This window comes from Cnephaeus nilssonii (assembly GCF_951640355.1).
Source record: "Cnephaeus nilssonii genome assembly, chromosome: 4".
Classification (NCBI taxonomy): domain Eukaryota; kingdom Metazoa; phylum Chordata; class Mammalia; order Chiroptera; family Vespertilionidae; genus Cnephaeus; species Cnephaeus nilssonii.
Window position 1 is genome coordinate 27,011,780 of NC_137075.1, and position 24,825 is coordinate 27,036,604.

General features: G+C 39.5%; 1 protein-coding gene across 1 annotated transcript in view; it reads left to right on the forward strand.

The window, feature by feature from the left end:
• The window catches only part of PRKD1 (protein kinase D1), a 311,163-nt gene that overhangs the window by 222,367 nt on the left and 63,971 nt on the right, over positions 1–24,825 (forward strand). The window contains exons 3-4 of the mRNA XM_079769400.1: positions 12,303–12,434; positions 13,511–13,671. Of these exons, the coding sequence (XP_079625526.1) occupies positions 12,303–12,434; positions 13,511–13,671 (293 nt within the window). The remainder of the gene's footprint in view (positions 1–12,302; positions 12,435–13,510; positions 13,672–24,825) is intronic.

Genomic DNA, 24,825 nt, shown 5'->3' on the forward strand with positions numbered 1-24,825 from the left:
GTAGTGCCAGTATGATACTGTTATTTTTATTTGTTGTGGTGTGTGTGTGTGTGTGTGTGTGTGTGTGTGTGTTTTACTTTTTTATTGAATTTATTAGTGGGACATTGGTTAATAAAATTATATTGGTTTCAGGTGGGATATTGTTATTTTTAAATGTTTTTTCATGGAAATGATTACAAAACTGCTTTTTGGATTAGTAATTATGCCCATTTTTCAAAGATGAAAGATACGAGGTACAGAGAGATCCTGAAGCCACTTTATCTCACTCTAAATTCATATGCTGTCTGGTGTAAAAGGAAGTTCTTTCCAAGAATAAAGTCCCTGTGTTATGAATGGCCTGTACAGGTCACAAATAAACTTTTCTTTCTACTTGTACCTCCTCCCTGGGGCTCTGGACACAGATCTATACCGCCCTCATCCCACAGAACTCTTGGCTTTAAGCCCTGGTGAATGGATAAGCTGATGGCCGCTTGAATGGACTCTACTGGTGAACTGGTTTGCAAACCATGGCATATCAACCCAATGGAATATGACTCAGCAGTAAAAGGGAAGGAACTGCAGATGCACATACAACATGGGTGAAATTCAAGTGCATTCTGCTGAAAGGAGCTAGAGTCAAAAGGCTACATTAAACGGCATGCTAGGAAAGGGACAGAAAGGAAGTCAGTGGTTGCCAGGGGACAAAGGTGGGGAAAGTATTATCTGCAAAGAGGCACAAGGGAATGTGGGAAGGTAAAATGGTTTCTTGTTTCTATTACAGCATTGGTTATGCAACTGCATGTTTATTGAAAGTGTACACAGAAAAGGATAGATTTTACTACATGTAAGTTATACCTCAATAAACCTGGCTACAAAGCATAAATTCAGGTTTTCAATTAATAAAGCTCTTTCAGTCTGATGATCCAGAGTGGGCCAATGAATCAGTCAGCCTGATTCTTCAAAAGAAAACAGAGAGCCCCCCAACAGCAAGTTCCCTTCTCTCTGTGCCCTGAGCAGCAGCCCGAACGGTTCCTGCAGCGCAGGTGCCCGGCCAGCGGGCGCTGAGGTTAAACTCTGCTGTCCTTGAACTGCTGCCTCTTCTGAAGTGGGAACACCCAGGTGATTTCACAGCTCTCAAGGGCTGTGTTTTTCATGAATCTAAAGTAAGTAACTGTTTTTATGAAAAGTACAGTGAGACTTAAAGAAACGTGAAGCAAAGCATATAGGACCTCGACCTAGTGTCTATGTGCAAATGTATTTGACAACAGTGATGCTGTTTGTCACCAGCAACCCTGCTGCCTATTAGAACATTTCAGTGTAAAACTGCACCTCGCCTTTGTCCACCAGCCTTTTGTGAGGAGTCCAAAGGGCAATTTGTCTGCCGGTGCTCCTCATGTAAATGAGGTCATTATCCTTTTAAAGGTATAAAGTCTCCTGTATGTGATGGAGCTTTCTAAGAAACAGACGTGACCTTTCTTTCCCTCTATTCAGGGTGCCTGCAGAGCTTGCACTCATTAGCTAGAATTTGACTCCATGACATTTTTACTTAATTTTCTTTTTCCTCTATATTGAACACATGGGGCAACCATTTATATTCTCTCTTGACCTGAGGTGCTCTCTAATCTCTTTCCAGCTGTGGCATTTGTCATTCAGTCACATCAGGATATGGCCAGCATTCTTTCCCCACGGTAGTTCCTAACTGTTCATTGATTCGTTTTTAGAGAAGGAACTAGACACAGTCCTGTGGACTTAGCTCCATTTAATTAATGCTAACCAGAACACTAGATAGAAAAGCCATTTCCTCTGGAGTGGAAATGTGTTCTGTATGAAGTAGCAGCAAGAACAAATAATATTAGTTTTTAATGCCTTTAATTTTTATAAGTGCTGTGGATTGATAATAGATTTAAAAATAGTATTTTCTTTTATTATTACTACTGATGATGGTGACAATAAAAATGAAAAAATAATCATCATAACTGGAATTCAAACTCAGGTCTTTTTATTACATACTATTCATCACCATTAGGCTGAGAAATATTTGTGATAATGATCACCAGTGTGCCAAGGACTGTGCTGTTTACTTTGTGTTCTCTCAGCCCTGCTAGGTGAGCTTCACTACACCAGTCTGAGAGAGGGACACTGAGGTCAGAGAGGTGAAGTAGCTTTCCCAAGGTCTCAAATTTGCTATGACAGGGATTAGAACCCAGGTATGCTCTGACACTGTGCCCATGCTTTTTATAACTACCCCCACACACAACCTTTGGAATGAGATACTAGCAAGGACATCTCTGGAAAGCATTGCCAGACACTTCTTAAAATGTGATTGTGGAGCCTGAAAAAGAAGGTACCTGCTAAGAAGAGCTCTCAGTAGCTTAACTGGGCTCAAATTTAAGAGCCTAGCAGTCATTTCTAAACAGGGGCCTCTCACAGCAAACCGCATTTCAGGGAGAAGCCTGCGCTAAACAGCACTGAACTGCCTGCCTGGACTGCGTTCCTGCCAACTGAGCCAGCCCTTATCCAGGAGTTTGTGGAATTGTATTTCAACCAGTAGGACTGAGGCTTTCCTGTCCAATCAGAGCTGTGCATCTTCACCAGCCAATCAGAATGGCTTCATTCTGACCACTCTGGATAGTGCCTTTTGGACCAATCAAATGCAAGGATTTGGAATCCTCATTTGTTTCAGGATGGACCAATTAGGAATCAGGGGCAGGGATATCTATATATATAAAACCCTAAGTGACCAGTCCACTGTTTGACCAGTCACTATGATGCACACTGACCACTAGGGGGCAGACACTCAACGCAGGAGCTGCCCCCTGGTGGTCAGTGCGCTCCCACAGTGGGAGTGCCACTTAGCTGACTGGGGCCAGACTCCAGGCTCACTGCTGGCGAGCGCTGCTGCAGCGATGAGCCTCTCCCACCTCCACGACAGTGCTAAGGAGCCATGGCGGCAAGCACAGCACAACACCCTGCCCGGGCTCGGGCTCCTCCCACGCCGCCTGCCACTTTGTGCACTACTACCTCAGGGATCGGGCCAAAACTGGCAGTCTGACATCCCCCAAGGGGTCCTGGATTGCAAGAGGGCGCAGGCCAGGCTGAGGGACCCCACGGTGCATGAATCCATGCACCGGGCCTCTAGTTGGTCTATATTAAACCAGCTCCCCTCTGGCTGGGGTAGTGCACTTTCCCTTTGCACTGAAAAGTGAAGACATCACTTCCTTGGCTGGAGCTGAAACACCAAAGATGTAATCCCAGAGATGTCTAGCCAGAGCAGAGCGAACCAGCCCAGAGCAGAAGGAGCGGTCTATCCAGAGAGAGGCCTAGTCCCAGGACCGCCTGGTCCTCGGCTCACCTAACTGCCTTGCTGTTTTCACAGCTGTGCTGTATATTACAGTTGAGCTGTTTGCACTGAATAAAGTTTCCTTTGTTTCTCTTTTGAACTTTAAGTGCTATATACAGGTTATTAGGACTTAATAAAATGTAGAACCATAGAAAAGCAATATGCATTTTAAAGATTTACTTATTCAACCAAGAACATTACTTGACCACTTAATATGTGCACATATACTCAGAGAAAGTACTATCTCTATTCTCTAGCCATTTTTAATGTCCCCCCCCCCTCCCGCAACTGCCCTTCCCTGCAGGCCCGGTCGCCCCCAACTTCCCTCCTCTGCTGGCCTGGTCAACCCTAACTGCCCTCCCCTGCAGGCTTGATTGCCCCCAACTGCCCTCCCTGGCAGGCCTGGTCCCTCCCAACTGCCCTCTCCTGCTGGCCATCTTGTGTCATCCCATGGGGGCAGTCATCTTTGACCACATGGGGACAGCCATCTTGGTTTGGAGTGATGGTCAATTTGCATATTACTCTTTTATTCGATTGATGGAGTGATGGTCAATTTGCATATTACTCTTTTATTAGATAGGATGATTAGCTTTCTGTGACCTACCATATGTAATAGTTATAAATAATACTATTTTAACTATGCAAAATAAAAGAGACTTATGTGACTCTATGACAAGTCAACCTGTAGTGCCTGCTGCACAGCCATGCTAAGGAATCTTTCCCATTTGATTTCTTCTATCACTTTGAAGATTTCTAAACTCCTCTTTCTTTCTAACGTTATTTTCCCTCCAGAAATTTGATAAGCACTCACTTCTGTTTCCTTGTAGTTTTTCTATAACTTGGTTTTTTATTTTAACTTTTTACTCTCCGGTACAAAATGTATATTTTTATAAGCTTACAAATTAAATTTTCCCCAAGTAGCTAATTACTTCTAATTGTTAATCATTTGTTACATAGTTTTTCCTTGATAAATTGACTTTTGATATCTCTTCTATTGTATTTGTTACATAGTTTTTCCTTGATAAATTGACTTTTGATATCTCTTCTATTGTATTTGTTACATAGTTTTTCCTTGATAAATTGACTTTTGATATCTCTTCTATTGTATTTTAAATTTATACAGAGTGCATTTCTGTGTTATCAATTCTTTCTTGTGGATCAGGAGTGTATTACACAAATAATACGTGGTACATTTTTGAGTCCTCATTTTTTATTCATTTGGGCCTATTAAAAATAATTTATTTAAAGACTTTAGTTAATCTTTCTTCAATCATCCTGGATTTGTAGATTTCACTTCCTTCTTGAGTATATTTGTTCTTTTCTTTAAGTTTGAAGACAGTTCGCTTTTAGAAAAGGTGGAAGCAAAAGTGCAATTGACTAGTTCAGCTTTTTCTGTTTTGTCAGCATTTAACTGTATTTTTCCATGGTTCAGGCCTATCTTTGTTTCATTCTTTCTGCATGTAACACAGCTAAAAGGCCCTTTTGTTCTGTTTCAGTTTTTTCCTTCTCTTGCCTTCCCGGGTGGCTCTCCCTGGCCAAGCCACTGATTGCCGCCCCACTGCCCCTGTGTTGCTAGGTCTGCAGTTGGTGTGCATCTTTCTCCAGAGGACCTCATCAGAGAGTTTCCTGAGCAGTGACATCAGTGTCTGTACCTCCCAAACCCCTTTTCTTCCTCATTAGGGTAACCTGTTATTGTGCTATCAATCTGGCTTGTGAGATCTTTATTCCTCTTGGAGCCATATTTTTTACATTCTCTGACCATGCACTTATTATTATAAAATATTTTCCCAGAACTTTCCAAACTGCCTAATCAACATATCTAACTACTTTTTATGTTTTTTTACTATTAGCTGCTATAATCTCTGGGGTGATATATTCACAGACTTCCAAGTTCCCATTGCACTTCACTAACATTTTTCTGGTCAGATGTAAGTTAAAAAGAGAAATTCCCCCTTTTTTTCCCCCTTCAGCCATCCAAAAGATGCTCTGGTAAATGTCTCAACAAGAATTGAATGTTCTCATTGCTGGGGAGGTATCTCCAGGTATAACAACAATATGAAATGTGTGTTTAATTGGAACAGTAATTGCATGATGGCAGAATCTGGTACAAAAGGAGTTTGAAGAGACTGAGACCAAAGGAGAAACAGAAATGGCCAGCCTCATGGTGTAGGTGTGTGTGTGCATGGGAGGTGATGGAGTGGGGTAGACACATGCAGGCTTAATTTTACAAGTACTGCCTCACATCTGGGCCACAATAGTGTGGAGGTGATCTGTGGTCATCTCTCAGTTATCTGCATCATTGACACTCTTGCTAACTCTCTTAAAAGTGCACAAAAGACAATGAAGTGTCAAGAATAGTTACAATTAAAAAGAAATACGTAGATAATCCTATTAATTATCAATAATTAAATTAAAAATCAGACCTTATAAAAATGTTTCCTCTTTTTTTAAAAATCTTCAATCATATATTTTTATGGATTTTTAGAGTGAGAGTGAGGTGGGGGAGAGAGAGAGAGAGAGAGAGAGAGAGAGAGAGAGAGAGAGAGTGAGAGAGAGAGAGAGAGATGAGAGAGAAACATCAATTGGTTGCCTTCCAATCATGTCCCAGCCAGTAACGAACTATAACCTAAGTATGTGCCCTGACTGGGAATCGAACCCGCAGCCTTTTGGTGTGTGGGACTGTGCTCCAACCAGCTGAGCCACCCAGCCAGGGTTTGTCTTCTTTTCTTTATTTCATTTCTGCCTTTCAAAATATTCTCATCCTTCAAGAATCTGTTCCAGGCAGTCTCAGCCCCCTTTCTTTTGTGTTTCTATCCCTGCATTTTTTATTATGCATGGGTCATTCTCATTTCGACTTTGAATCCTTAACAACAGATACTATTCATTTTTCTACTTCTGACCTACACTACATTACCTAGTAGGTTCTAGATGTATTTATAGCATATAACATAAATTAATTATGATGCTTGAAGGTATTAAGACTGCTTGGTTCACATGAGCTGATTTAAGAAAAAGACACAGAAGTATCTTAATTTTAAATGCTTGCTTTGGAACTGTGACAACCAGTTAGAAGTTACAAAGGAGTATTTGGGACTCATAAAAAAACACTTTCTAATAATTTGAAGTCTCTCTGCTATGTGTGTGTGTGGGTGAATGGCAGGATGCTAACTGGAGATGGTTAGGATGTTTCTCATCCAGAACACTTTAACACAGATGAATAAGTGTGTTGATGTTGGGAGAGTGATATCCAGAAGTTATTTTCAATATTCCAAAGGCTAAGGGAAAAACAAACTTGTCTCAACAAATCTTCACAGCTTTTAAAAACCCCAGTGTCTTGCTTTTGGCCAGACTTACTGACTGAATGTGGTGACACTGGTTATCATCCTATCTAATAAAAGAGTACTTTGCAAATTGACTGTCACTCTAAGACACAATATGGCCGCCCCATGTGGTCAAAGATCCTGCCCCCATGTGGACACAAGATGGCCACCACAAGATGGCCAGTAGGGGAGGCCAGTTGGGAGGGACCAGGTCTGCAAGGGAGGGCAGTTGTGGGTGATCAGGCCATCAGGGGAGGGCAGTTGGGGGCAACCAGGCCTGCAGGGGAGGGCAGTTAGGGGCAATTGGGCTGGTCGGGGAGCAGCTAGGCATCGATCAGGCTGGCAGGGGAGAGGTTATGGGGTGATCAGGCTGGCAGGCAGAAGCGGTTAGGGGCAATTAAGCAGAGGCAGGTGAGCAGTTGGGAACCAGCAGTCCTGGATTGTGAGAGGGATATCCCTCAAGAGGTCCCAGATTGGAGAGTGTGCAGGCTGGGCTAAAGGACAACCCCCCACCCCCTGTGCACGAATTTCATGCACCGGGCCTCTAGTCTATATATAAAGAGGTAATATGCAAATTGTCCGTTACTGCATCATAGCAACGACCTTTCAACAGGCTGGGAGGGGATTTGCATGGCGTGGGGCAGGGCTGCGTGCGCAACCGGTCACCAGGAGATGCATGGAGCACCTCTAGGTCCCTGCCCCCGCAGGCGGTGGCAGCGCCCTCCCGCCTCTTGAAGCGGCATGGCTCCCTCCTGGCCCCAGCGGGTGGCAGTGGCTCGCTCCCGCCTCCCGTGGGCACCGGTGGTGTGGCTCGCTCCCGCCTCCTGTGGGCACCGGTGGTGTGGCTCGCTCCCGCCTCCCGTGGGCACCGGTGGTGTAGCTCGCTCCCGCCTCCTGTGGGCACCGGTGGTGTGGCTCGCTCCCGCCTCCTGTGGGCACCGGTGGTGTGGCTCGCTCCCGCCTCCTGTGGGCACCGGTGGTGTGGCTCGCTCCCGCCTCCTGTGGGCACCGGTGGTGTGGCTCGCTCCCGCCTCCTGTGGGCACCGGTGGTGTGGCTCGCTCCCGCCTCCTGTGGGCACCAGTGGTGTGGCTCCCTCCTGGCTCCAGCGGGTGGCAGTGGCTCGCTCCCGCCTCCCGTGGGCACCGGTGGTGTGGCTCGCTCCCGCCTCCTGTGGGCACCGGTGGTGTGGCTCGCTCCCGCCTCCTGTGGGCACCAGTGGTGTGGCTCGCTCCCGGCTCCTGTAGTAGAGGTGCGGCCCCTGTGGAAGCAGTGTGGCTGCCTCCCACCAGCTCCTGCGGAAGCAGTGGGCAGCCTGTGGCGTGCGCTATTGCACACTGGGCCACTAGTATAAATATAAGCTCTAACTGGCCTGTAGTTCTGCATTAACGTTACTTTTTATAAAAATTTAAAAAACCAGTTATTGTTACTAACTCCAATTGGGATGGGGAAGGATTTCAAAAAAATGGAGTCTATGCAGAAAAGCATATTAATTTTATCACTTTTTTTTATCTTGACCTGAATTAATTTCATTCTGCACATTATCTCATAGACTCTTCTCCCCAGTAGTTTTTGCATTTCTGAGATAAGGGTGCATCTTATAATGATGGTGTATATTATTTAACTACAGTGTTTTGTTAATCTTTCCAAGTGTCTTATAAAATAAAGATGTAGTCTGTTATTCATAGTGTTTCAATGGCCAGAGAAATATCAGAGTGGCTGAGAGAGTTTGTATGGTACAGGTGTCAGGACTATTTGGTTCAAGATTTTATGTTACCTTGGGCAGCTTCTTAATTTCTCTGAGACTCAGTTTTCTTATTTATAAAATGGAAATAATAATATGTACTTCATAGATTGCTTGTAAAAAATTGGGTGAGGTGATACTTGCAATATGTTAAACTTTTATGTTTTTATGATATCTGGCCCAACTTGTTATTGCCAGAAAGAGTTAATGTTACTCCTTTATTGCCAAAATTACCAGTAAAAAAATTACTGAAAATCTTGGAAAATCTGACATGTTTTTATTTTATTATGCAAATAATTTTGACCCCCAGAAGTTATTTATTTTGCTTTGGAAGCCTCATTTCATGTGTACTGCTAACCAAACGCTTTATTCCATTTTGTGCAACAATTTATAATGAACCTTAAAAGAACTACTGATTATCTTAGAGTTTTTGGCTCAATTACCTACTTCAAATGTTCATTGACTAAGGAAAGCACGTCATTTTCTCCTCTCCTGCACACTGGCATATAACAATAGACTGTGAATAGAGCAAATCAAAGAAACACAAATACCAGTATAAGGGGCCCATTGTGTTCAGTTTGTAGCTCTGTCATATGGTTTTAATTTAGGTCGACTGATTGATTATAACAGACTGACAGATAGCACATTGTTCATCTCCTGGAATCTCTAGACCCTTTAATATTCTTATTCTTATCTGTCCATTTGGATTCCAAAACTTAAGTGAAATGGAATTACAGCATTCACTTTGTTTTCCTGTGCTAAGTGATTATCTCTGAAGTGCAATTTTGTGATTAGGTGAGATGGCATGCATACACCCAGCTATGCTGGTTCCCCGGGGTGCAGAACAAGTACATTCATAATGAATGGAGGTTGTGCTTTGATTTCAAATGGATGTAAAACCTCACCACACTTGGTAGTTTTATTTTTAAAATGTATTTAATTATTTTAACATTAACAGGAAAATATTAAAATTGAACTTTAGAAAATGGCATTTAAACATAAGTCAAGGGTGCTAACAGCTTATGAATGTTAATCCCTTTAAAAAAGTGAATAAACGTACTTACCATACATAAATTGGGAGGGGGGATTTACTGAAAATCTTCAGTTTAATTATTTATATTCTTCCTGATTAATTTAGAAAACTATATGCAACTTGGTGTTAGTATTGTCAAATTCTACTGTGTCTTATTTTGAAAACTACAGTAATTATTCAACTACTTGTCATAGTTGTTTGGTCCTTGAGGGGGTAGGAGTGGGGATGGAGAAGCCAGGAGTTAATGGTTGGCATAAAATATTTTCTTTAACTATTTTCTTTGATGTTATAAAAGCAAATTTTGTCCTTGAGTATGTGAGAACAACTTTAAAGTGGATTTAGCATTCTCAAATTTAGACACATTTTGATCAAACCACAAAAGGTGCCCAGACAGTACTCAGGTTAGGATTCCATGTGGACAAGGCTGGGCACAGTTACCTTGATCAGCTCCATCTTCCACACTTAACTCTCCTAGCATAGTGTTCGGTATACAGTCAGAGCTTAATGAATCTTAGTTGCTCCTGTTATTATTGTCTTTATCTTTTCAATTGCATAAAAATTATACCTTGAATAAGTTGATAGGTGATTTCCAATAATACAGCACATTAATTTGGGGTAAAGTACTTTTCTTCAAGGTTCAAGGAACAGCCAACCCATTACAATTTTAATCTTCTATTATGGTCCCATTATATGTCCTGTGAACCCTCAATAATATTCTTTCTGGTAGAACTGACTCACCTGCCCTGATGGATGTGAAACCTTCACACTTGTTCCCAGAATTGTGGATACCTGTGTAGCAGAGATGAATTGCCTACTTTGTCTTCCTTCACTCTGTCACACCTTGCAGACTTGAGTGAACAGGTATTTTATAAATGTCCTCAGTGATTACCCCACAGCCTGCCATCCAGGCACCAGCAGGACAACTGCCAATGTTTATTCCCCACATCATGGGGCTATTGGATATAATTCTGCTGGCAGAGTTAGGGAAGATAAGCTGTATCACAGAGAATAATGAAAAGGACAGTATATTGGGGCCCAAACACCTATTGGTTGTAGTCCTATTTCTCTTTAGTATCTATGTAACTTATGTAGCTTCTTGAACCTTAGAAGTTACTTTATAATTACTGTGGGCTTCTTTTGTTTGTTTGCCTTTCCTGCTAGTCTGGTAGGCTCTGTGAAGATGTCTTCCTTATCTTTACATGTTTGTCCCAGGCCTTGTCCCATTGGAAGCCTTGATGGTGCTTAACAAATGTATATTGAAAAAGTAAGGCAAGAGGACAGACATTAGGAAGAGAGAGGAATAGAAGGATATATTGAAGGCCTGAAATCTCCCCAAATTCTCTTTGAATAAAAACCTTATGAAATCAAGTGCACATGGGTCTGTCTTAACATTAATGGACGTTTCAAGTGTAAGGGCCTGGGGAAGTCACCGTCAGTCCGACCTTCTCTTTTAGTGTCTGAGAAACGGAGGCAGGCTCCATGGGCAAATGGGCAATGGCAGAGCTTCATCCAGCTCTTCTCATCCCGGGCCACATCTCTGCACTGTACTGAGCAGTCTCCACATCAGGCTATGTGTCCAAATAGGTCTGAAAGCTACGCCATTACCCATTAGAATTTGGGGAAAAGAGGTTGTCTTTCACTTTCAATTCTCTATACCTATTTCTGGACTTGAACAACAACAAAATGCCATTTTTATAACATCATAAAATATGTAGAAAAACATAATTTTTAAAAAATAATTAATTTTAATATTCTGTATGAGTACCATCCTATATAATAAAGAGGTGATATGCAAATTGACCATCACACCCTCACAAGATGGCTGCCTATGACCAGGCCGGCAGGGGGGTTAGTGAGGGATGACCAAACGACTGAACAAGCAGGCTGCGTGGGGCGACCAGGCCGGCAGGGGTGCTAGTGAGGGATGACCAAACGACTGAACAGCAGACTACGTGGGGCGACCAGGCCGGCAGGGGTGGGGCGGCAGTTGGGGTCAATTACGCTGGCAGGGGGGGCCATGTGGGGCAACTAGGCCAGCGGGGGGGGGGGCAGTTGGGGGCGACCAGGCTGGCGGGGGGCCCAGTTAGGGGCGACCAGGCCAGCAGGGCGGGCAGTAAAGGGTGACCAGGCTGGCGGGGGTGGGGGGGGGGAGGAGTGACCAGGCCAGCAGGGAGAGGCAGTTGGGGGTGACCTGGCCGGCAGCGGGGGCCAGTTAGGGGTGACCAGGCCGGCAGGTGGGGCAGTTAGGGGCGACCAGGTTGGCAGGGGGGGAGTTAGGGGTGATCAGGCTGGCACGCAGAGGCAGTGAGGGGCAGCTTGCTTATTTTTAGCTCAGGATTTAAATGCCTACCTATAGTGCCTAAGAGCTCAAATAACTGTCTCCCCCAGAGGAGGCCACTCAGATTTCTTCTCTCTTCCAATTGGGCCCCACTCTTCTCATGTACCCATTCGGGTCATATTCAAGTATACTATCTTCTGATCTGTCTAAATTCATCATAATTTTCCTTTTTATTAATATTCCTGAATACCTTTCTGGTTCATTTAAGGGAAAGCAAAAGCAAGATGTTTTTAAGTAACATCAGGTATTTATAAATCGAGTTAAGCTATCCTTTCATTCATGCTTTCTGCCAGCATTTTGGCTGTTTTCAAAGTGGCCGGCGACTGGCAAGCAGGAAGAGAAGAGCAGGAGTTGCTTTGGCACCACTTGTAAAACTGTGGTTGGAAAGAATGGAGTCTAATGGCTAAAAGCCAAGCCGGGTTGCAACTTATCTTTCCTTAATTTTGCTGGGAGAGTTATATCTATACTTTCTATTCATTATCTTGCATACTAATTATCTACAAATCAAGGTATCCATTCAACTCATTTTTTAACTTTGCTATCTTTACAGCTTCTGCCACCTTTGAAGACTTTCAGATCCGCCCCCACGCTCTCTTTGTTCATTCGTACAGAGCTCCAGCTTTCTGTGACCACTGTGGAGAAATGCTGTGGGGGCTGGTCCGTCAAGGCCTCAAATGTGAAGGTAAGGTATTCCTTCCCCAAACAAGTGGAACACAGGCTGGAGTTATCTGCCTGTGTTGTGCCGTCTACAACAATGTCTTCTTTCCCTCAAATGTCTTCCAGGGACTTGGGAGATGCATGAATTCTTCTGTTCATTCCTTTACACTTCCCATCTTCAACATATTTGCTCTGATCTGGGAGACCCTATTCTCACATATTTTCCCTATACCCGTGGTCAGCAAACTGCGACTCGCGAGCCACATGCAGCTCTTTGGCCCCTTGAGTGTGGCTCTTCCACAAAATACCACGGCCTGGGAGAGTCTATTTTGAAGAAGTGGCGTTAGAAGAAGTTTAAGTTTAAAAAATTTGGCTCTCAAAAGAAATTTCAATCGTTGTACTGTTGATATTTGGCTCTGTTGACTAATGAGTTTGCCGACCACTGCCCTATACCATACGAATAGGTTTCTTTTGTGTTGGCTATTTGGGCAACAGACAGAAAATAAAATTGGCATCTTAATTCAGATCTTGGAATAGTAGACATTCATTAAGTGTTTGTTGAAGTGAACAGATATTCAGGAAGTTCATCAAACCATCCCAGGTCACTCTGCTATTGAGTGGCGGATTACGGCTTGTATACCAGTATCATAGTTTTATCATCCTCTGTGGAAAAATCCCTTGAACCTGTGGAGCCAGGATTAAAATCAATGTAGTTCAGAATTTGTTCTGTTTTGTGATTAATTTCCCTATGTGTCCACTCACATTAGAACTTGTGGCAGCTGAAAGTGGCTCAGGTTATCTCTTCGGAGTTTAGTTGCTGGATCTTTCAAAGCCAAAACCCATTATATCAGAGGACATTTGGAAAAAATGATAACCACAGTAGTTGCTGAGCTCATCCAATAAAATCGGAATTCAAAACCCAGGTTACTTACAGATTGGGGAAATAAATCAGAAAAAGCTCAAAAGAAAATGTGAATTTCCAAGTAGCCCCGAGAGAAATGGAAGCAGTACTATTGTAAAAAAATTCAAAATTTACAACTAAAACTAGAATATCTTTCATTTTATGGTTGAACAAAAGCCATTTTTATTTTCTTTTTCTAGGATGTGGTCTGAATTACCATAAGAGGTGTGCCTTTAAAATCCCCAACAACTGCAGTGGCGTGAGGCGGAGAAGACTCTCAAACGTTTCCCTCACTGGGCTCAGCACGGTCCGCACAGTGTCTGCTGAGCTCTCCACCAGTGTCCCCGACGAGCCCCTTCTGGTAGGGCCTTCTGCTCATCCACTCCCCCTTCATGTGAGAAATCTGTGGGACAATGTGACAGCAGTGTCAGCCAAGACAGTGCCCTCCCTGCAAGGGAGGACACAGCCAGGGTGTAAATGTATCCCTGGGGCCTGTGCTGTAGATTGGTCAAGGCTTCATCAGATATCCAACAGCTTGGAGTTTGCTTTTATCTGTGAGTTTACAAAATGTGTGAGGTTTCACTGTGGTCACAGGGCCAGAGCAGCACAAACTGATGTGTGAATTTTACAAAACATAGTTTGCCAAAATTTGGAAAATAGAGATGAGCAATGTTTTTCTCTGAAGATTATTAAGGTACTTTGTGGCATAGCTGGATATTTATTCGGGGAGAAAATTTGAAATGTTCTCTTAATGCAGCGGTGGGGAATGTCCAGCTCACGGGCCGTATAAGGCCCTTGAAATCATTTGGTCTGGTCCTGCCAAGACATTCGGGGTGAGTTAATTAAATGTTGACCAAAGATAGCAGGCTAATTTTTAAGTTGATTATTTTGGATGGCCTGTGATTGATGCTATAAGTATCCAAATGGCCCTTGGCAGAAAAAATGTTCCCCACCCATATCTTAATGGAAATATGAGAGTCTTTAATTGCATGGCATTACTAGCATACATTCCAGTGTATGGTCAGAAGGACACTATTGACAACTGCTGTGAGAAAAATAGCATTTAACACATTAAAGCATTCCATTAGCTGTAAAATATATAATTCATTGACATGGCTTAAATATTATCTTTAGGAAAATTAAATTTGGATTTTTTAAACATTGAAAACAAAATAAAAATTGTGGTAATTATGTGAATTATTTAAAATAAGAACATTTTTTTTTTCCTGAAAGTAGTTAATCATGTAAGGCTTTAAATTACCCATATCTATTCCATCCCACAATGGATTTTACAAGAACTCTTTATAATCTAGCTGATGTAAAATTTAATTAAAGAAAAAAGTTTAAAAATACTATAGCTTTTAGGATAAATAAATCCTTCTTGGAGTGGAGAGTGATGATACATTTTTAAGACACCTAAAAAGTTTTATTTATTAGCTTCTTGTTTGAAACATATTTTATTGTGATCTCTATATCACTTTAATTTGTTATAGCCTAAACCAGACATATAACTCAATTGAATGCTCATTTTGATAATTAAGCAAATTTCGTACTCTGTTTTGGGAGAAAGCAGGTACTAAATTCCACCAATAACTAGAAGAATGTATTATATTTTGTAACATTCAGAATGTATGTGTGTGACTATATATTGCTCCATAAACTTGTATTAATTGGAAATAGTGATGTTCTTACCGAAAGGTGCTTAAATCAAAAGCTATTTACTTTTTTTTAATCTCACCCAAGTGTATATTTTTGTTGATTTGAGAGATAGAGGAAGGAAGAGAGAGAGAAACATTGATGTGAAAGAGAAACATCAATGGGTTGCCTCCTGCACATGCCCCCGAACAGGGATCGAACCCACAACCTTTAGGTATACAGGATGATGCTCCAACCAACTAAGCCACCGGGCCAGGGCAAAAGCTATTTATTTTTTCAAATAACTTTTCATTGTCACCTTCCCAAATCTGAAGTTTCTTGATTTAATTTGAATTTTTATAAGTTGTGATTTTACAAGTTACAACAGCTACTTTTGCTTTTGAGGATAGTCACTGAGAGTCATACTGTTTACAGGATAGACATTTATAAACAAGTTTAAGAAATAAAATTATAAATTAATTGTGTATTGTTTTCAGTTTTACCAGAAAAAGTTTTTTAAAAATTATTTAATATCTCACAAGAAATCGAAAGCTCTAAAGTCATTCGTCATTAGAATAGATTAGGATCTAGATGATTAATGCTGAAGATTCTTCTTTTAAATCTAAGCCAACTTTTTATAACATATACACTATAGATGTTTATAGATATATACACACATATATAAATACTTTAAAACATCACATATATAAGTTAAGTTTTATAAGTATGGATTAAATTATACATTTAAATTATCATATGCATGCATATATGTATAAATATGTAATTTATATATAACTGTAGTTTAGGTTACATAACTATATAGTAGGTCCTTAGGTTACGTCGGAGATCCGTTCCTACGGAGCAAAATAACGCGATTTTCGCCATAAGGTGGAACCCACCTACGTAAGCACCTATGTCACTTACATGGCAGTAATGAAGTGAAACAGTAAAAATATTTAAAAGAAAGATAAAAATCCCTCACCTTTACTTGTGGTAAATACAGTAAATAATAAAAAACATAAAGCATATATGTACATACATCGAAATGACGGAACTTTTTTTTTTAATAAATAAATGGGAGATGGTGACATAACCACAAAACGACGTACGTCGAGTCGGACGTAACCCGAGGACTGCCTGTAGTCTTTAACACAGGTTTTCATGTTTTAAACCACATTATTAAATTGCCTATTTAACCAAATTAAATAATTATTTAATTTTTTGAGATACCTAATTCCAAATTATATTTTACAACAAATGTTGAAATCGCTAGTGTTTTATTACTGAATGCAAATTTTTGTAGTAGAATGCTTAACTATATTTTTAAAGTATACTATTAAAAATTGTACTTTAACATGTCTATCAAGAATGCTTGTAAAATTGTGATCAAATCAGATACTTATGGGCCATAAGATACTTTGAAAAATATGATCATAAACGTTCATAACCTTGTATGAAATGCCCTGCAGGTAACTTTCAATGAGAAATGCCTCTGGGAATAATGTGTGGCACTGACACAGCGGCTCTCAGAATTGTTTTCTGTACATCAGAGCCCATTGTACCCTCATGGGTGCATTTATGTCTCTTTTTATCCAATTCCTGAGAAAAGAGGAAACGTTGGCTCACCTTGAGGAGGCCTTGGATATCCCAGTTCTGTGGGCCAGGCCTTGGCTCCTTTTTATAGGGCGAAACTACCCTGCTTTACCCAGGCATGCTTGGAGTACAATGAGTATGTCCCTTTTTATCCCTAGGCAAGTCGTGAAAGGCCAGTAACTATGGTCTAAAATTTGTAGTGCGTGCTTAGTCACAGGTAATATTATGGCAATAACAGTTAAACCTATTAGTTTTATCTACCATAAAGGACATTTTCCATTACTGAAAAGGATAATGGCATTGTTCATTAATGCCACCAGATCACCCATATTGCAAGTCGGCCATGATTGGTATATAGATTTCTCTCAAATGTAAGAAAATGATTTTTCTCTTCCCTACTTGATTCACTGTTTTGACTACAAAATCTCCATTTCACATGCAGATGAAGATATGGGTAATTTCATTAATTTGTCTATTTTTGGCACATAAATTGAATTTCCAATTTCAATCATGTTGCTAACATAGGAAGAGAGGATAACAACACAGGTTATATGACAAGCTCTATCTCTCATCAACTTTGGCAGTAAACTGTATCAATTATACTAACCATAAAGCATTCCATCTTAAGAAAATCCAAAATGTAGTCAATTTATGGCAGATAGCTATGTAGAGGTGTATATCATTTTGTAAATTATCACCAATATTAGAAAGAAACAAGAAAAATGCAGCAGATGCTTGAGTTGGACTCACTAATATATTGCATCATTACATATAAATAGACATATTGAGATTATATCAATTTTAGAGACTTTTAGACAGTTGCAGAAGAGAATTTAGGATTAAAGGATCTTGAATTACGAACTTATTTTTATTGAAATATACCATTGAGCAAGTCAGAGACTAGGAAGATATGCCATTAAGCAAGTCACAAAATGGGAGGGTTTTTAATGTATGTCCTAGATAATAAAACCCTAATATGCAAATAGACCGAAAGGAGGAACGGCCAGTCGCTATAATGCGCACTGACTTCAAGGGGGCAGACACTTAATATAGGTGGTCAGTATGCTCCCATAGGGGGAGCGCCTCTGAGCCAGAAGCAGGGCTCACAGCTGGCAAGCGCAGCGGTGATGGCAGCAGCGCTAAGGACCGCTCAGGGGATGTCCACCTGCCAGTTTAGGCCTGCTTCCCAGGAGCGGGCCTAAGCTGGCAGACGGACATCCCCCGAGGGGTCCTAGACTGCAAGAGGGCACTGGGCCTGTAGTATACTATAAAAACCTAAATTAGAATGTATAAAAACCATCTCTAAAAATGTTAGAAGACAGACAACTCCGTCCTGTATAGGCATAATATTTGAACACTTTACAAAAAAAAAATAGCCAATAAACATGAAAATGTACTTTACATCATGTATGTAGTTATCAAGGAGCCTAAAGATAAAAAAAATCTACAGTTTTTCCTCAAAGTGCAAAAGTTTATTCAACACCAGAAATATCACTGTTTGCAAAACACAGTCATGCATTTTTTTAAAAATATATTTTTATTGATTTCAGAGAGGAAGGGAAAAGGAGGTAGAATCATCAATGATGAGAAAGACACATTGATCAGCTGCTTCCTGCATTACCCCCACTGGGGACAGAGCTGCAACGCAGGCATGTGCCCTAACCAGGAATCAAACCGTGGCCTCCTAGTTCATAGGTTGATGCTCAACCTCTGAGCCACACCAGTCATGCATTTTTGTTATGAAAAAGAGTCAACTCTATTTTAGTTTTGATTTGTTTTTTAGTTAAAAGATAGCACTCTCAAAAAGGCTTGAAGGAACAGCGATGAAAAAGAACATATTCATTATAAATTACCAGATATGTGTTGTCTAATTAACCAAGATTTTTCTTATATGTTTCATCGATATTCCTTCTCCTTATAAAAGCATTCAGAATAGCTTTTCACTTTTGAATTATATTTCAACCTTGAATGAAATCAGACAGAAAACAATGATATGCAACAAAGACTCTAACATGAACAAACAATTCATGTGGCATGTTTCTCTCATTATAACTCTAAGCCCGTATTGGAATTTCCAGGTTTGTAAATCACTGACTTATTCTTGCCAGTAGGCAGAAAGCAATAGTGTAACATTTGATTACTTTGATGACATTTTTCTTCCTTTTCCCATAGAGAGGATAAATTATTGTGAAGAAAATCTAATCTTTAACCTAAAGGTCAAAAATGCTTCATTCTGTCTATAATTTATTTTCAACAAGGTGAAAGAACCATCTGTCATCACTGACACCATGGCAAGCAGTATTTTGATTTTTTTTTTTTACCTTCACCAGCTCACAACTGTAAATTGTTTTTGCAATCTTGAGTTTGTGTCTATAATTCTATTGAAATGTTAAAAAGTAATTTCCAACCCAGCTGTTTGTGTTGCCACAAAGACTTAATTAGTATAACAGTTTGCTTTTTCTTGAAAACAAACCTATATAAAACATTATTGAGTAATGTGCATTGCTTTCCTTCAATAACACTATATATTTTTTGTCTTTTTCCTCCCTTTATTCTGCTCCTTTGCCTGCTTTTTGCTTTTACAACTTCATCTCTAAGTCTCCTCTGAGTCCTGGCTTTGAGGTATGTACTAACTCTACTTGGCACTAGGATGTAATCCACCATCTTTGCAAATCAGCATTATAACATTAGGTTGTTAGCAGACAATTATCTGCATCGATTCTATGAAATAATCAGGTCAGAACGTAGCTCAAAATTGTATGTCAGCTATCATTTAAAAAATATTACCTGAGAATCCAGTCTATTGAACTGCAAAATAATGTATTTTTGTTGTTGTCTTTTCTTGTTGTTGTTCAAGTTTTCACAGTCCTCAACAAGACAAAGAGCAGTGCAGGCATTAGGGTGATAGGTCTTGAACTGTTAGATAAAATTTTGCCCTCAGGTAACTTGTAACCTGATCCCATAACATCAGTGTCTTTTGTATGAAACCGAGCAGACTAGACAGGATACAGTCAGCACTCACTGTATTCAGTAGCATGTTAACTGAAATGTATGCATATTGGAACTGCACCCTGATGCCAGGTAGCACAGAACCATGTAAAGGGAGGTCACCATCTCAATACACACAGGTTTTGGTTGGCATAGTGAGGCACAAAACAAGGACTGCCTGAAAATGAATATAACTTTTTCAAGAAAGGAACTTTTAATCCTTAATGGATTATTACCACCTAATGGTAATAATGGATTATTACCTATTACCATGCTTTTAAAGGATGGTATGCATTTGTATATTGCAGGGTCTTAATCCAAGAATAACTTTATATGGAAAAGACACAAATTTCCTTCATAAAGGTTTTGATTAAGTCCTTCTCCAAAATTGGCCTTTTATCTTTCTTAAGCAATCAATAACCTGAACACAGAGAAGGGACATTTAGGTCAAGCGTTCGCATAGAGTATACATACAACAGTGCTCTTCTTATGAGAAGTTGTTTTGACCAATTGACTTGTTAATATTTAGTTTTCCTTATTTCTTTACCTCTTGCAAATTGTTATTTTCCCTCGTGAGACTATAAATTTCAGATACCATTATTAGTGTTCATTCTCAGCTGGTCTTGTTAAGGTAACTCTAACAAAGGAAGCTAATGAAAACACAACCAGAACATATTCTGGATCAAATGAAATTGGTAAGTCAAGATACCTTGATTTATAACATGTAAAAGGAAGACATCTGCTTCAATAATAGTAAATTCCTATGTTTATAAATTATCCTAGGTAAAATGGGCCCTTCTTAGAAAAGTACAGGTGAAAGCTCAATAAATATAATTTTTTATATTCTTGTAATTTACAATGCCTTCCAGATATAATTTTAGTGAAGTAGTATCTTTCCCTTTAAATCATCCTTTGTGACTAAAGCCAGGGATGGAGTGTGTAAAGGAGGAGTGACCAGTGGTCTGCTTTCCTGTGGAGGTTGTACAGCTTAATGGCAGCGAGGCCTCCACATGGTAACTCCTGATAGATATGATGCATTTTGTGCATAAGCTTTTGTTCTTGAACTTGTTTACACCTAGTGTGTTAAAAAGGCAACAAACTTTCCCCCCCTCGTTATAAATGTCTTGGGGAAAAACAATGCATAAAATTTGATGAAATTTTTAGAGAAATATTTTAGTGACAATTATGATTGCAGAATTGTTATAGAAATCTGGTCATGGTTCCACATTCAGCGTGTTTTGTGACACTAAGATGCACAAGTGTGAACTTAGATCAATGATCTGCCATCATGGAGCTTCATAAATGGACCATATGCAAACAAATAAATATATGTCCTTGTCAAAACTTCCTGCTATTACATCCCAATGCTATTTGTTAATTTATTTAATCTACTGATTAGGTTTTCATTTTTAATTTTAAACAATGTGAAATAAGCATTCTTGTATATATTTTTATGTATTTTTTGCACTTTATGAAAAGTATTAGTAGATTTCTCAATAAGCATTTCGGAATGATTAGTAAGTTATATCCTTAGAAGCTAAATGACTAAAGCATTTATACTTATTTTTTGCTAAATAGTTCTTCAAAAAGTGGTAAAAGTTTAAATTGATAAATCTGATGATGGTGTATGAGTTTCTATTTCTGCATACTCTTCCCAACAACACATTTTGTCAATATTTTTAAATGTTTTTTTTATTAATTTCTTCAGAAAAAATACCTATACTTAACATAATTTTTATTGGAAGATAAACAGCTTTTCATATATTTATTGACAACTTGTTTTTCATCTATGGAGGATTCCTCTTTTCCTAGTGAGATGATTCTTGGTTGCTTATGTGTTATGACAGGAATCCTCTGTCTGTTAATCTATGATGGAAGTATATTTTCAGTTTATTTATGTTTTTTATGTCTTTTCCCATACTAACATTTTTACATGGTGAAAAAATATTTTCACTCATTTTCTTATTATTTATAAACTGTTGAAAATAAACCAATATGAGCAGATTAAACATCATATTTTTATCAAATTACTGAGGAGAATGGTCTTTTCTTGAGGTAAAGTTGCTGAAGTCAAGGTAGAAAGTGAAGCAAAATATGAAACACTGGTGTCCTTTGCAACTGCAGCACATAATTGATGACAATTTTTAAAAAATATAAGTTAGGCCTGTGGAAATTTATTGCAATTTAAGAACATTACTAAAGTTATTTTAAGTGTTTTACATGGCCTTTAAGGATGTATTTACTATCATAGCTTTGAGGTTAAGGGACACAATAGATAATTGTTTTTGGTGAAACTAAATTATTCTAGTCTAGTAGTCTTTTTGGCAATTCTTAACAATCAGACTGCTTTCCAGAAATTATTAGGAAATAAATTGCTCATTGCAAAAGTTTTCTCTGGGATCAACTATTTTATAACCTCACTTTTTTGCATCCTTTAGTTTTTATGAAAGTTAGACAGTATTCAGTTTAACTTTGGTATGTTAGGGTACATATTTTGTAAATAATAATATTCCATAAACTGCTATTATTTTCATAAAGTTTACTGACTCACATTTAATTAAGACAAGCATTGTACTAAAAGGAACTCTTGGCTACATACTTTCCTAGAAAATGACTCATTTATTTACTGTTTTGTTCATTTAAAAATTATAAAGAAGATAAGATAATACTAGTATTGCAATTTCTATTTATAACTAGATATGATCCTGATATGCTTTAAAATAGTCAAGGTAGATTCTTTTCAAATGAACAAATGATTAAAAAACACACAACTATTTCTAATCCTGAATGAAACTATGATAATATTTCTGGCCAAATGAATATTTTCCGGGATATTTTCCAAAGTAGCAAAAGTCTATATAGCAGTAGAGACTTTAATTGTTGCTTTTGTGTTCTGGAGTTCCAGGAATCCTGGTGATTCATCTGAATTAAGAAATCATTTTTCCATTTAAATATGCACCATGACATCCATATAGTGCATTTGCCAGACATTGCAAAATTTCTTTTGTTGATTGTATAAACTAGTTCTCCAAATTCAAACCTGGGCAGTGTATACTTTCAGTGAGGGAAGAGATCCAAGAATTCTTCAACCCACATCTCTCCACCCCCTGAGAGTCAGAAGTGCATTGGTGGGTTTGTGGGGAAGGAACCTTTCTGTAGAATTAAGAGTGTGCGGTCTCCTTTCATGTGCTAATAATCAGCTGTTGCCTGATTTCAATCAGTGTGTCTGGTTTGTTATATGTGAATTCATGCTATGAACAAAAACTTCCAGATCAGATGTGTAATTCTAACTATGAATACTGCAGGAGAGTTCCTCATGATCTCCACTGGAGCATGGGGGCATTGTATAGCACTTACCTGCACTTATAAACATGTAGGTCTTAGGAACAAATGGATCTTTAATGAAGGCTCTGAAAGTCCTGTGCTCCCCTCAGGAAAGGTGATCTGGAACTCACCAAACACCCTACCTGCTACTCAGTGAAATACAGGGCATGGCCTTCCCTAACACTCCCCACAAGCCATGTCTGAAGACACAATACAAAGCAAAACATTGCTTTCTATCTTAAGATTACAAAACACACACCCCCCCCTCTTGTTACGAACAATAGTCATATCGTAGTCATTTACTTAATGACCATCAGTATCCATCTAATGTCAGGCCAGACCTGGCCAGATTTCAGTCCTGTCTCCTTTAATTCCTGACCAGTCATGAATCCTGAGCTCCTGGCTGAGTAATATGAAAAAAGATTGCTCATGGTCACTTTGAGAGTGTACATGTCCTCAACAATGTCCCTACCCTGCCCTGGCCAGCATGGTACAGTGGTTAGAGAGTAGGCCCGTGCACTGAAAGGTCGCAGGTTCTATTCCACATCAAGGGCATGTACCTGGTTTGTAGGTTGATCCCCAGCCCTAGTTGGGGTGTGCAGGAGGCAGCCAATCGATATGTCTCTCTCAAGTCGATGTTTCTCTCTCTACTCTCTCTCTCTCTCTCTCTCTCTCTCTCTCTCTCTCTCTCTTTCTCTCTTCCCCTCCCTCTCCCTTCTTCCCCCCACTCTCTCGGAAAATCAATGGAAAAATAACCTCTGGTGAGGATTAATTAAAAAAAGAAGAAGAAATAATAAAGGAGTGTGAGGAAGGTAGAAGATGAATTGGTACTATAAATTAGACTTTTAGAAATAAGAAATAATTCAGCTTCTAAAATTTTATCTGTTGTAGTAATGTTTGGATGCATTATTTTACTTGATCCCTTAGACCTGGTTTTCTGATATGATCACATGAATTCTCTCCCTTCTGAAGAGGAGTGGAAGTGGTGCTATTTTTATAATAAATGCAATGACATGGAAGCCGAAACAATGAAAAAAATAACCCAGTTTGGGGTGGTATCAATCCAGCTTTGCACGGAAAATATCACTGAGCGAAATGATTTCATTGAGTTAGTGCTTCTCTGTATTTTTAAAACTAAAAACAATTTTTGGGGGGTAGGTAAAGGAAAAGTCTCATCTTTTCCCTCTCTTTTTTAATTGAGTTGCATTAAAATATAGTCCTTTCTATCATGTTGTTTCAGAAGCATGTGTGCTCATAAATACAGTGCTTCATGTTCACCATGGACTGTTACAGGCTGAGGTTCTATAAAATCCGAAAGTTATCCTTCTGGGCCACTTTTGAAGGGAGAGGCTCTAACCTTTGTAGCCTTGGACTGTTCATGACATGCGTTTACAGCTTCTCCTTGGTGTTTCCAAGGCAATATTCAATGGCACAACCTTTTTCCAAATTATTTCATTTAGCTTTCCAGTGAACTCATAATCCCAGGCCAGGCCCCTCTCGATTTTAGGCAGGATCAAATACCATGGAAATCATATGTCCCTAAAATTGCTGTTGTTGATACTTCTACATAATCTGTTTTACCACCCGATTCACGTTTAGGTGTAGATCAAGTCTGACATTTGAAGCCCCAAAGTAGAAGTTGTTGACAGGTAAATTTATTGTCTTCCTCAATAGAAACGCTTCTTTTTTATTGTGTAGAGTGCATAGCATTAAGGTTGCATTGCTTTCAGTAAAAAAGAAAAGTGCTCTCCTGTTATGTCTCCCTTTTCCTCTGAACCCCACAGATTAGTGGGGTGTTAGTAACTGACATTTTGAAAGAACAATGCCTGTAATTTGCAACAATTCGCTAACCGTTCTTGTGCTTTTCCGGCAAAGGGAGGCTCACTTAAGAAAATAGTAAGGTTCCTTTACCTTTCATTTCTATTTACTTAAAGAGAATGGAGTAACAGAAAACTTAATGTAACTTTCAAGACTA